This window comes from Corvus brachyrhynchos, unplaced genomic scaffold (assembly GCF_000691975.1).
Source record: "Corvus brachyrhynchos isolate BGI_N302 unplaced genomic scaffold, ASM69197v1 scaffold194, whole genome shotgun sequence".
Lineage (NCBI taxonomy): Eukaryota > Metazoa > Chordata > Aves > Passeriformes > Corvidae > Corvus > Corvus brachyrhynchos.
Genome location: NW_008237890.1, coordinates 2,001,485 through 2,016,271, shown reverse-complemented (window position 1 = coordinate 2,016,271; position 14,787 = coordinate 2,001,485). Strand labels below are relative to the sequence as shown.

The following is a 14,787-nucleotide window of genomic DNA, read 5'->3' as shown; positions in this document are numbered from 1 at the left end:
GAGCGTATGGGTGCAGTGTATGTCAGGTTTGCTTTCTTTTCTCTTTATTATAATATTGGCACTAACAAATACATTTTGTTAACCTACTACCCTGATTATACATTAAAATAGGGGAAGATGGGTTGGTAATTGAGATTTAAATATATGGTAATATATTTCAATTTAGGGCTTTGGGGTTTTTTTCCCAGTGTGATGGTGGCAGTGCACAAATAACCTATGGCTCTTGTGTTTCATGTAGGCATTTTAGTACATTATAATTAAATTTTTTAATAAATATTTATTTGTTTACACAAAAAGGCAGGTAATTGGTGCCATTTGTTTGTCAAATGCTTTACCATTTTTTTTCAAGATTGTGAATGTTTACAGCTATGTTTGGAAGGCTGCAGTGCCATATTAATGTGCAGTTTATTCTCAACATACCACTTTTCTTTTAAGTTCCTCTAAACAGACCTACTCCACCAATTTATCTATTCCTTTTCCTTCAACTTCACTTTTGTCCAACTGTTTCATTTACAGAGGCTATTACATAGTTATTGTGCCTTTGAAGAGGTCTCGTGGAAAGTTTATCAAACCATGGGAGAGTCCAGATGAAATGGAACTAGATGAGGTACTGTATATGGTTTGGGGGGTTTTTTTGTTCTCCTTTATTAACGTAGCAATCTTGCTAGTTTTATGTAATTAACTCAATGGTTTTAAAAGTTTTGGTTGTCAGGATACTTTATATTGGTATTTGAATTAGCCTGTGGAGACTAAAACAAAAATTCAAATTACTTAAATGAGAAGACATTAAGTAAAGACATTAAGTTGCAATAAAGAATACCAAATGTCTGATATTTGTTGACACTAATATTTTGATGCAAAAGTGCAGGAGGTGAAATGAGTTGTCAGCAAAAGCTTAATCACCAACAATATGAACTGTAATAAAGGTCTGGTTCATTAGAGGTGTTTACTAAGTCTGTAACAAATGCTAAATTGTAATTTGTACTGCAGTTTAACATTTGACCTTCTGGTGGTGTTTTTACCTGATTTTCATATACTGTAATACTTCTGGTTAGAAGTAGCCTCCATTCTACCAAAACTTTGTGGTCAAAAATAAATGCATGAACAAGGAAGAAAAGAGCAATATTGTGTCATCATTTGAAACTATAAATGACATTAATCCAAAGGGGGGAACTACTTTCATTTTAGATATAAGCCCAGCAATGGCAGAAATCAATTCAGTACGTTATTGATTCAGTAATAATTCCAGGAAGAGTGGTATTCACCTCTGTTTTCTGTTTTACTGAAGGACAGTATAGCTCATGCAAACTTGTCTTTCTTCTTTCAATCTGTAAATTTGTAGTAGTGCTAATGTTTATGATTTTAAAGCTCTTTCAAGGGCCCCATATGAGAGACTTTTATAAAAGTCAGGTGGTGGTATTATTATTGCTCTAGTTGTATCTGGCCAAGATTTTAGATGTCATTCTGATGCTATGGTAATTTACACATGTAATATCTCTGCAACTCAAAGACCATAATCAGGTGCTTTTTTACTCCTGATATAGTGATTTTTTGATTGGATCCCATTTATTTTTCTATTTTCTTTTGGTGGATTCAAGAGTTTTATGTTACAGAGATAACCTCACCATATGCTTTGGCATAACACATTCGGCATAATTACTGGGAAGTGTTTCTCTCCTCCCATTGTCCAAATGGATATAAATTTCAGATTTTGCACCAAAATATAGGGAAAATAAAGATCTTTACCAAACTAACACTATCGTAGAAAGTATTCAAAATACAAACGGAATTCTTTCAGTCTTTATCACAACAATAGGCAAATCCTTAATCCGAGGATTAAAAACAACTGTTCAGAGGAGGGCATGATGACTGGCTGATTCAACCCTGTGTTTCTTCTTGAGCAGTTTCATTTATGTGATCATCTCATTTCATTCAATTGCAGCAATGGCTTGCTTTGATCTATTAACTTCTTCCCTTTGAAAGAACTTGGATGGTAAATGCCATCAGCTCATGATCATAGTCATAGGTGACATCAAATACAGTTAAACAGTAAAACTCTGACAGCCTCATCCGTACAGTAATGGAAACTGATTGAGTATTGCCACCCACTTTTAACATCCAAAGACTGTAGTCACATTCAGCAGCATTAATAGATTAAAGGATAGGTGCCAGATGACATTGAACTTTCTGGCAATTAAATTCTATGGGAATCTATGCTGATTCCCATAACAAAGGGCCATTTTAATCATCCTGCAAGTTGTGTTGCCTTAGTCTGTATAACAGATTGATAAAGAGCATTTATTAATTCAGAAATATTTGTGTCAGAATGGGCTGTTTCCCACTTCTATGGATATAATTGAGCCCACATTGTAGAATTAATGATGGAAGAAATAAGGTATGCATTCAATGGAAAATGAAAATTATTTCTGATAAAGAGCTAAACCCCTTGATATACCTTTTACAATTGCCTCCAACACATATAGCAAGAACTGAGTAGGGAAAAACGTTAAAAGCAGGTAGCAACTGCATATCATGCTAACACCTTCAGCTTCTATTATTTAGAAGACTGGTTTGCTTCCAGTTTGGAAAGTATGCTTTTTATTAAGTATACTATTCCTGACAAGCTTGTGAACACACAATAAATACATTTGGAAAAAAATAACAACAACAGCCCCCCCACCCAAAAAAACCCACCAAAAAACCTGAAAAAAACCCAAAACCAAAAAACCAGCAACAACAAAAAACACCCAAACAAACAAAGCAAACAAACAAAAAAAAGCAAACAACAAAAAAAACCCAACCAAACAAAAAACCAAAAACAAAACAGAACCAAACCAATGTGCTCCTCCCCCCCCCGCCCAAAGAACCTATTCTCTGAACAAATAGTTCCTTATGGTCAAGTGAGGATACTTGTGCATATTTATATTTTTAGTATGATCTCAGATATGTGTCAAGTATCAGAAATGGTTGGGCAATAGATTTTTCAAAGAACTATGTTCCAAGTACTTTGCTTAGATTGTCAGAAGGAAAGTATTTGCTAATAACACAGCTCTGGAATATTAACTGAATTACATAACTGGGCAGTCCAAAAAGACTCTTCAGCCTTATTGTAGTTACCTAATCTTCCAGTTCCTTGAACCTCATCTCTGAAAAAAACTAAGACATATGCCTAGTTTTAAAAGAGCACATAATGGACTAGATGTTTGGTATCTGAAAAAAATAATTATCAGAGATTCGGTCCTTTTTTACTAACGCAAAATTTCATTTTATTTATCATGAGGTCTAGTGACTTTAAATAGGCAGGTCACGCAAATAAATGAAACAGAATATTATGATTTGCAGTAAGTATTACCTAGTAGGATTACTTTAGATCTGTAAGCAGTAAAATCTAAACAAAGATTTCCATGTTAAGTCTTAAGTGAATTCAGTAATTTTGTTGAAATCTGTGTATAAAGTACAATGGGAGATATATAAGCAAGTAATGATATTTGGCACCATCCCATTTACATATGAAACATAAATGAGGTTGGAGGTTCACCTGAGGTCTACTCAGTCATGTGTAATCAGTCTTACTGACAAAGTTTTTATCTTCACACAAACACACTAAAGTTTAACTGGCCTTTGGTGGTGAATAACCACCTTTGAAAAGTTGAACTGATTTTATTTGACTCAGGCTAACTAACTTTTAGCATTCATTGCCAAAACTCAGTTTCTGATCACTCTAATACTGTATTTCAGCATTGCATTTTCTTCCACTATATGTATTTTCTGTTACTATTTCAAATGCGAGAAATAATCAAGATCAAACATTCTTCTTTGCCTCTCAATCTCAGTCTAATTTTGATTGCAGTACTCCTACCTTATTTTGACATTTTATTATGAGTTATTTATAATCTAAATTGTAAATATGCTCTAATCTGGAAACATGATAAAGAATTTAGTTGAGGCAGACACACAACTTTAAATTCCAATGGAAATGATACATGGAAGTACCAGTTATAGTCAGGGATGGCACAAGCTGTATACCTCTACTAGAACTGTAGGATTTGTGGCTCCTGACTTTAAGCTAGCATACACTGTTGCTACTCTAGTATTTAGCTTCATGTTTCGGCACGATTCCAGACAGCCAGTGCTCAGCTCTCTGCATAGTCATTGTTATAAAATGCGGCATCATACAGAGACAAACTTTTCAGAGTGCTTCCCTCAGCAATTCCTATAAGGCCTGATCTAACCTGGAACCAACTTTGATTAGTCTCTGCCTCATGTTCTGCATTTAGTAACTCTACCTGGGGCATAGGAAGCTACTAACAGATGCGAGAGTCACCTTCAATAAAGTAACTAAACAGAAATCTCTTCAATATTACGGTTCTCTGCTGCCCTCATTTTTATACGACGCAAATTGACTCTAGCTGCTCATTAAACTATTTCGGAAGAATGAAAGAGAAATATGGACTGCTGATTGGAATAGTGTCCTTGAGTAATGAATAATGATTTCTAATCTCAAATTATGGCCAGTTCTTTTTTTGCTCAGGGGATCCATTGCACTATACCAGCTTTTGTGTCATGGCATGGAAATTGATAGAGTTAAATGGATGTAAAATCTCAGCATTAGAGCTGGAAAGCAGTTGACTAGAAAGCAGTAGATCGTTGAAGGTATAACATCCAAATGCCCTCAATATTAAGGAAGACTGGATGCAAGTGGATGCTTGCTTTCATATCTGTCTGTAACCTTGAAATATTTAAGTCCGCGAGAAGGGGTATCAAAGTATTCAATATTAAAAGCTTCTTTCTCAGCAGTAGAGTGAATATTAGATTTCTTTATTTGCATTGGAATTGTTAATTGTGTAGTTGCAAAATACAAGATCCCATGAGGGAAAGGCAAAAAGATATGCTCACTAAGCTGTGGCATAAATCAAGAGGGCATTGAAGATGCTGAAGGGCCTTGAGGGGAAGCCATTTGTGGAGTGGCTGAGGTCACTTGGTCTGTTCAGCCTGGAGAAGACTGAGGAGAGACCTCATCGCGGTTACAACTTCCCTGTGAGGGGAGGTGGAGGGGAGACACTGATCTCTTCTCTCTGGTGACAGTGACAGGACCCAAGGGAATGGTCTGAAGTTGTGTCAGGGGAGGTTTAGGTTGGATATTTGATAAAGGTTCTTCACCCAGAGGGTGGCTGGGCACTGGAATGGGCTCCCCAGGGAAGCGGTCACAGCACCAGCCTGACAGAGTTCAGTGTTCTCAGGCCCATGGTGTGACTCTTGGGACTCTCCTGTATACAGCCAGGAGTTGGACTCAATGATCCTTGAGGGTCTCTTCCAATTCAGCACATTCTGTGAGTCCATGATTATGTGGAGAGCTTCCCTGACTAAACATGTACTTTAAAATTAATATATATAGTTAAGATTAGATTTTAGTATCTTTTTTTTAAATCTCCTTCTCACTCTGGAGATCTGTCTCCTCCTCCTAGCAATGAATTTTGTGCTAATCTACTGTATTACAACTGTTAGTATGCTAAAAAGACTAAACAACTCTATGACTTTAGAAAACTTTGTGATTTAACTATAAGACTACAGGACACTGAATAAGTTTCAAAAGTGAAAAACAAGGAAAACCATAAAGAGGCTTTAGAAGTCATTATTTATCACACAGGAGAAGTTCAGACTCCCTGTTATCAAATCAGACTAATTTTTGTGGAGTGGCTGTATATCTAAAGCAATAAAAATATCGAAGAAGCATTTGTCTGATTTAATAAGTAATTCATCAATAGATTATACTAGCTGAGTTTAAGTTCCTTTGTTAGTTAGTATATGTTTTCTAAGTTTGAGCCTAGCATCTAATCTTGTCACAAATGTACTGATGTAAATTTTAGCTTTGTTTGTCAGAAGAAGTGATTCAGTCACCATCCCTGGAGATATTTAAAAAGATGTGTAGTTGTGGCAGTTAGGGACATGGTTTAATGGTGGACTTGGCAGTATTAGGTTAATGGCTAAACTCAATCTGAAAGACCCTTTCCAACATAATTGTTTTAATGATTCTATTCTATGACCGACTTTATATAGATATGGATAGATAGATAGATACATACATACATACATACATATAAAATATGCAGTACAAGGTGTGTATTTATACGTGCTCAGAAAAGGTATATTGTTTTCTTATCCTTTCCCCACCTCCTCCTAGACACAACAGTATCTAAAAACTGTGTTTGTAGTCTGGGCACTGCAATTTCCTCCTAGTATCTTATCTTAACAAGAACGACAGGAAATTGGAAGATTTTGCAAGAATTGATTTAGTAATACTGATATGTCCCATGAAATGTGGATAAATTGTTTTTTATAGTTCCTGGTCATGCATTAAAATTTCTCATTACACTGTCGATAAGTTACATTAAAATTGTTTACAGTTATCTTTCTGTTCATGCTTGCTCTTTCTCTCTCTCCCCTTTTCCTTCCCTTCGTTCTAAAGCTGCTTAAGGAGATAGCTAGGAAACGCAGAAGCATTCGTCTTGGGAGGGAAGTTGAATTAAAGCCATATATTGCAGCCCACTTTGAAGTTCTTCCTACGGAATTCACATTGGGGGATAAGAAGCATTACGGTGGATTTGAGAATAAGCAACTGCAGAGTGGTCAAGAATATGTCTTCTTCGTGTTGGCTGTAATGGAGCACTCAGAATCTGTAAGTTAGTTAATGTTTTTCAATCTCGAAATTACCTTGCACCATCATGAAAACGTTTTTTTCAATGCTTATTCCACTTCCCTAAAGTTTTTTTTTTTGTTACATGTCAGAACACCTTTAAAGCAAATGCTTCCTAACTCAGTGCCCATTAATTCCTTAAACTCTTCTATTCTGCTTTCACCTTTGTGTGTTATTTCTGTGTATAACTGAAACCTAAGAATGACCTTTTATTAGATGTGCTGTGATCCTTTGAAAATTACATGCTGTGTTATTTGTGAGCATGGACACAGCTCCTGAGACATGAACTTTGCAGCAGGATCTTTCTCTAGGTGTTTAAAAGAATTGCTGCCTTTTGATGCTACCATTGAATAATGGTGTAGCATATACAGGATTCTTGGAAAAATCCATTGAGCTAGACACATGCACAGCTACCCTCTTTAGTTACAGTCATTCCAAACAACTTTATCAGTAAATTGTTTGAAAGTTAGAAAATAATTCAATAATAGGGAGAATTCCTGAGGTAAACTAAATAATGAGTTGTCATTTCTCTTTACTTAATTCATTTTGTAGTTACATCCCTTTATGGGTGAGTTAACCTAATGTGTGTAATGTATTAAAAAAGAAAAAAAAGAGGACAGATATAAGACTTCTGAAAGGTGCAATACATATTAGCATCTTAACTTACAGTGTGTAATACAGTACATTTCTAATTGGTAACTAAACCTGACAGGTACATTTGCAGGTTCAATCACTTGAAACTCCAACACCAATACTCTGAATTGCAGTCAAATGCTTGCAGTGTGTAACACTACAATTCCTTTCGTGGTGTCAATGGACTGTGCCTACTTAAGCACAATGAGAAACTAGTTCCACTTTGGGTATTTTTGGATACATAGATTCCCTTGAAAATAAAGTAAGTGCCTCCTGGAAGCTCTAACATAAATTCACTTTTTGACACAGGCTGCCTAGACAGATAATTCTGAAGGTGTTGCATCAAAAAGGTTCAAACTGGAGAAGGTAGATAGCTGCTGACTATGAAGTTAAGTGGCCATAAATGTGTCATAAATTACCTGTACTAAAATTGATCTTCTCAATACAAAGTGCAGTTTCTTGGCTTTTTTTAATATTAATTTAGGTATAAATGACCTAAATTTATTGCTTTTTTAGAAATCAGGATGAAAAAGTGGGAAGAAATAGGTTTGTAAACTGACACATAAGGCAAGACCTGTATAGGGTCCTGCTCTTGAAAGATTTCAAAAGACATTACTGTACTTAGGCTATGGATAATACGTGGTTTAGCATGCCATCTGAAACATTTATGTGATTGAGTAGCATGAGGTAGTCACAGACTGTGAAGAATTTTTAAGAGTGAGTGAGATTCAACTTTCAGTGACTTTCAGTGTTCCAGTGTATCAGTTCTCAGCATATATAGCTGGTTTTCTTCTAGGACTACAGGCCCTACTGATGTATGATTTGTAACTTGTAAGGGATGTCTTTCTTGATATTCTGATGTTACATTTTACATAAGGCTTGTTCTTCAGAGAGCACAGAATTTCTCTGTTGATTGGTAGAATAGAGAACTTTAATTAAAAGAGGTCATGGGAAGGTCTGAATTTGTTTAACTTAGTAAAAGGGGAGCTAGAGAGCTATGATTAAAATCCATAAATATGTTAAGGATGTCATCAAGAGGAAGGAAAAAATAAGATAAATTTTTAAAATCAGAAATGAGTTTAAATTAGTCATTAATACAGGATGGTTGAAAATTGAAAGCAAAATCCTATTTATTGAAGAAAAGGTAGTAAGTGTTTATACTGTTGCCCTCAATATCCATCTATATCTTTTTCCAGGCATTTTTGCTGTCCACTCAAAAGCAAGAGGCTAAATACTAAGAGTTTCTTCTTGTAGCAATGAACCTCTTTTTATCTTCTGAGAATACTAAACCTGGGGGAAAAAAAAAAAATCAGTCTGCTTGGGTGTTTCAGGAGTGGAACATGAAGAGTCCCCAATTTCCAGACAATGATCACAGACTTAAAACATAGGGAGGTTTTGGTGCCAGGTGCCATGTGTAGTAAAATGCCATAATATAACTGGAGACTGTTGGCATAGGTGCTAGTTCAGTAAATGTAAGCACCTCAGCTTTGCCCATCCTAATCCTATATCACCCCCAGACACTGTTGTAGCCCAGAGCCCAAAACAAGGCCAAATGAAGTGTAAAAAACCATCTCTCCTTTGGTAACAGTTGTCCTGGCTTAGGGCGTCTATCAGAGTACAGTACAAACATAAATGGAAGCTAATCTCTTCTCCCGGTTATCTTACTCTGTCTTAGCTGACATTTCTGATCTACTACTGAATCAAGTTTTTAAGTCCTTTGCAAGAGCTGTAGCTCAAATCCTAGTTTAGTTTAGCTAATGAAGACACTCCAGCACAGAGAAGAAATATGTACAAACGATTCTCCACTTCTGACTTTCCTGTAACAGAGTTCTTAAAATGATCCAACTTTAGCAGGCTGGCTCTTCAGCCTCTCCAGTCCGTAATTTTAACTCTGCACTCAGCCACAGATCAAATATCTCAGGTCAGTCAAGAATTAAAAAAAAAAAAATTCTCTTATCACAGGTCTTATCCTAGGCCAGCTGGCCTTACACCATCTAGTAAAGCAAAGATTTTCAGCAACCTCTGTTGGTTCATAATTCTAGTTTCATCCTTATGAAAGACTGAGTGTTTAGCTTCCCTTCATATTCTACAGTGAATTCCCCCATTTTTCAGTCTTAAATTCAAGTTGTCTCCCCCTTGTGAAGGTATACTCTGTCATACAGTTTTTGACTGGTCAAAATGCACTGTGCTATTGCCATAAAACCCTTTTCAAGGAACCTCCTACATTCAGTCCCCTTTATCTATAATTCTGTCAAAAGTACCCTTTCATGTCATGCAGGAAGAAAGTGTTAAGCCAATATGAAACTAAAACAGAACCCAAAAATGGGTAACTGGTGGGTTATAATTCTCAGTGTCCTATTCATTTTCCCATTCTCTGCTTAAGTTCCAAAGTGCTCTGCAAGGACTATGCTACATGATTTGTCTGCAGATCACTGCTAATATGTGGAACACAAAATAAAGGTGGTAATAACAACATGGTTTTCAATTTGCAAGTTTGTATTCTACCTGGCTTCAAGAAAAATAGCATTTCCACCTTGCTGTGTTCATTGCATCATTATCTTTTATACATTTATCTTAGATGTGGGATAGTTAATATTTTAAATGTATTCCTTTGTGATTAAGGAAGAATTATTTTTATTTTCATAGACCATGTATGCAACAAGCCCATATTCAGATCCTGTTGTGTCAATGGATCTTGATCCCCAACCAATTACAGATGAGGAAGAAGGCTTGATTTGGGTTGTTGGACCAGTTCTTGCAGTGGTGTTTATCATCTGTATTGTTATTGCTATACTTCTTTATAAAAGGTACGTTTACCTTTTAGTTTTCTTACTATATATTTTCCCCTGTATATTGGTCACTTCGTAATACTGTTCCACACTGTATTTTTGTGCTACAGTAGTAACTGTCATTGCTTTGGGATATTTTGAAATTTATTAATGGTTTCCAGAATGCTGCAGAAATTTTTGACTGAAAGTTTCCAATAATTACAGGTATGTGGGTACATTTTTCTGCTGATGACACTATATTTAACACTTCTGCCTTTAAATGTTTTTTCCACTTCGCATACATTTGTATGCAAAGATACATTTGTATGCAAAGAAAATAAATATGTGCTTGCACATAAATATGTATGGAATTTGCACATTTGACTTTTTAAAACTTGTTTATAGATGTATAATAGTAATACATTAGGGGTTACATTCAGCTTGTTGTTAAATGTGATTTTCATCTCCACTCAAGCAATCTGAATTTTAACTTTTGACAGTTGGCCTCAATTTTTGTAATGTATCCATATGAATTTGAAGCTCTGATCTGAGAGATTAAAGAGACATCAAATAGCTGTTTCTACTAATCTTGCAATGAGATCAAATTCCACTCATTCTTCTTTCACTATGACACAGATGTAGTTTTGCTATTACACAAAGGACTTCCCTCGGCCTTAAAATATACTCAGTGAAAACTGTGTATGATGCCATAATTTTTATATAGCAGCCTTTTACGGTGTAAATGAGTTAACAGGGGTCAAGGTATTAAATCAAAACCAAAGAATAAAACTCAAAAAGGTTTTTTTAATTTTATATTTCATTCCTAATACATTTTTGAAATATATTGATAAAGTATATTTGAGGAATATTATAAAGACACTGTAAATTTCTGGGGAGGTGGCACACTCAGAATAATTTTATTAAATGAAGTATGTCTTCTAAAACTGATGGCTATGATGCTGTTACCTGCACATAAATTTTTAAATACAAGCCTGTATCCTCTTCCCACCTTCAGTGTCTCCAGTCAAATACCTCTAAAGTTTCATGAGGAGAACTCTCTTCAGGTTTTGGAAAGAGTTCTCTGTTCAACAGTAAACAACCAGTCCAGAGTTAACTTCGCCTTTGTATTCCAAATAGATACACATTTATAGAATGGTTTTAGGGCTGTAATCATACTGCAGCACAAGACATAGTCTGCTGCTTGCAGGTGCTCTGTCTCCTGAATGTTTCTGTTAGTGCACAGTGTTAGCCAATATAATTAGTTAGCAACTCTGTTTCTGTCCATCACTTCAAAAACTGGTCATTGGAGACATGCTAAAAGCAAAATACTCCTTTTGTCTGAATATTTTGAAGTATTAAAAGTAAATTGTCTCCCCTACTACAAAAGGTATCCAAACAATAGTATATTAAGCAGATGTGCAACTGCTTCTGGAGTTACTAATTACATTTATGGAACCAAAATAACAATCTTCAAATCTATTACCAAAAAAAACAACCAAAAAAAAAAAGGAAATATTCCACATATGACCAGGTAAGACTTGCTTATCAGTAGTGTGAAGAGATTGTCATTCACTGAGAATGGGGGACATATTTTCCATCTGCTATTTACTATGTGTACTAGAACTGTTCGGGCAAATGTCCATATGTATTTATTTATTTTTCTATTTTCAGCTTTTTACTCTAATTTGTTAAACAGCACTGATCTGGCAAATTACCTCTGAGAAATTATGACTGCAGTTTTAGCAGCCTGTGGTCCTCTATGAGCTTTCATTTCTGTAAAAATGTAGTATATAATTGGATTTTTTTTTCAAGAGTAACCTGAATGCAAGCTTAGTGCTAGATTTTGATAGACTTACTGACGGTACAAGAGCAATGACAAGACAGTTGGGATATTTAACATATTGCTTAGAGAAAACAGTGAAATTTAATTTCTGAGCGAAATGAATTCACTGTGGCTACAGGAGTTAGATGGGAAAAATATGTTTAAAAAAAGCAGGCAAACAAGCAATTCTTATGGATACAGAAAATTTTATATTTCTAGAATATATGGAGGTTTGAGTGCAACAAGTATGATAGTGAGAAAAGAAAATGAAGGTAGAGGGCATCAGTCTAATTATGAACATATATACAAAAAATATTGAAGAGGATGTTGTTAAAGGATATGCAGTGCAAAGAGGACGACCAAGAAATGACTGTGTCTTCTGAAGTGCAAAGAGTAGTAACTCAAATAAAGGTCAACTATGCTTAATTCCCTTTGTCCATAGAAACCTTTGTGAACAGACTTGGACCACTAAGCTCATGATTTATAATACTACTTAGACATTTTAATTACAATCACAGAGAAATTATGACTGCAGTTTCCAAAAGAATTTTATGGGGAGAAGTCTTGCCCTTCTTTAAAACAGACATTATTAGATAGTGTGGATAAGTTGCATGGGTTGGTTTGAAGTGTATTTAACTGTGCCAAAGGCAAGGAATGCATGTGTGAACTCTTTATTATTTGTTGCTAAGTTGTATAAAGGTTATTGCCTCTGCATTTATTATTCTTAAAATCTGAAAGCAAAGATATTTCATAGACAGGTTTTTGGCTCATATATTAGAATATAGCCAAAAGGTCATTGCAGCTTAGTAAGTAACAGTGATAGATGGGAAAAATACTGAAAGAGTACCTTTTATTGACATCAGACATACTTTCGATACAATAGCCAATACAGATGAGGCCAATTAATAAATATACTGTGTGCGAGCTCACGGATTCACAGAATCAAAGGGCCACACCTCTGGAGTCTGCCTCATCCCAGCCCTGTTCAGAGCACGGCCACCTGCAGCAGTTTGCTCAGAGAGATATCCATGCAAGTTTCGTATAGCTGAGAATGGAAACTCAGTGACCTTTCTGGGCAGCCTGTGCCCATATTCAGCTATCCTCACAGTAAAAACTATTTTTTCCTGAGTTGTGGTTGACTATGTCTTAGCAAATGGAACTGACTTGGCCATTAACCAGTTCAGTGTTCTCTGTCCTTGCAGCAGTGAAGCCACCCTGCAGATGCAGTGAAGGGAGACAGCTATTTTGGAGCAGATCGTTCCATCTATTAAACTTTATAAACAATCAAATCAAGAGATCCAAGTAAATTAGATAAATCTCACTTCCTGTTTGGCCATTTTCTTGTGGACAAGAAAATAAATCTTTTCTTTGTTCAAACATGGAGTATCGTATACAGCATAGTAAGATGTATATCCAAAATCTCAAACAAAAGCAAACCTAGCTAGATAGATGGTGTTAGATAGATAGATGTTTCACCCTAGATGAAATACCTAACCTTTAGGAGGTCTGCTTGAGTCACAGTTTACATATATTTTAAGTGTGTGATACAGGTTCAATTACATAGGATTTTGTTGATTAGGGACTTAGTTAGTGAGTGTTAAAGAGCTCTAGAAATTGTATAGTGTTTCTCAGAAATGGAAAAACTAGATAGGAGAGTGAATGTCCCCATGAGGCATCCTGTCATCTCATTCTTGTGTTTTGGATTTATTTTTCTTTTTTTTTAACAAATGAATTTTTGTGGCTATTCCTCCTAGTTTTTAAGAAATCACAAATTCCCTAATTTCAGTTTTCCACTGATGAAGAGCAAAAAGTTCCTCATTATAGACCTTTCCATTTATAAGGAAGAGAAGTTAAAGCCACCTTGACAGACACTGTGTTGTTTGCTTTTATGAAGTGCAGCTTTTTGGTTGGTTCAGAAGACTGTAGCCTAAACTTAAATCTTTTGAACATAGTAACTCTGGCACTCTGAATTATAGCATCATAGATTAGTTTGGTTGGGTAGGGACCTTGAAAGGTCATCTAGTCCAGCCCCCTGCAATGAGCAGGGATGTCTTCAACTAGCTCAGGTTTCTCAGAGCCCCATCCACAGACCTTAAAAGCATCTGGGGATGGGGCATCCATCACCTCTCTGGGGAATCTAGTTAATTAGTGTTTCATAGCCCTCATCATAAAAAATGTCTTCTTTCTAGCTAGTCTGAATCTACCGTCTTTCACTTAAAACCATTACCCCTTGTCCTGTCATTATGGGCACTATTATAAAAGCCTGTCCCCGTCTGTTTTATAAGCTCCCTTTCAGTACTGGAAGACTGCAGTAAGGTCTCCCAAAGCCTTCCTTTCTCCAGGCTGAAAAATCTCAGCTCTCTCAACCTTTCCTGTTCCATCCCCCTGATCATTTTTGTGACCCTTCTCTAGATCTGCTCCTACGGATCCATGTATTTCCTGTACTGATGACCCCAGTACAGGATGCAGCACTGCAGGTGGGGTCTCACCAGTGTGGAGTAGAGGGGAAAAATCACCTCCTTTGACCTGCTGGTCCCCTGCTGAATCTTGAGATATAAGAAGAAACATGCTTCTAAAGGGAAAAAAAAACCAGATGTTAAAAAAAAGCACAGAAATGCAAAACAGGAGAAAGGGAAATCTTAAGTGAAGAATTTCAAAGACTTTTTCATAATGTGTGTATCTGGTCATTCCAGAGTACAAGCTCTTAAATGTTTGTAGAACCCCTGTTTATTATGATCAACACACAGAAAGATAAACACTGCATTTACAGTGTGTGTGTATAATAGGACATGTTGGTGAGAGATAATAAATTATTTTTCCTTTTTACCTGATCTTTATAGATCATAGATCACTACAGATCTCTACAGATC

The 14,787-nt window shown here is 35.9% G+C and overlaps 1 protein-coding gene across 23 annotated transcripts in view; it reads left to right on the top strand.

The window, feature by feature from the left end:
• Positions 1-14,787, top strand: part of PTPRD (protein tyrosine phosphatase, receptor type D) — a 1,188,396-nt gene that overhangs the window by 1,088,679 nt on the left and 84,930 nt on the right. For all 23 annotated transcript variants that reach the window (XM_017732862.1, XM_017732863.1, XM_017732840.1 and 20 more), the window contains 3 exons: positions 517-607; positions 6,467-6,676; positions 9,974-10,134. In XM_017732862.1, coding sequence (XP_017588351.1) covers positions 517-607; positions 6,467-6,676; positions 9,974-10,134 — 462 coding nt within the window. The remainder of the gene's footprint in view (positions 1-516; positions 608-6,466; positions 6,677-9,973; positions 10,135-14,787) is intronic.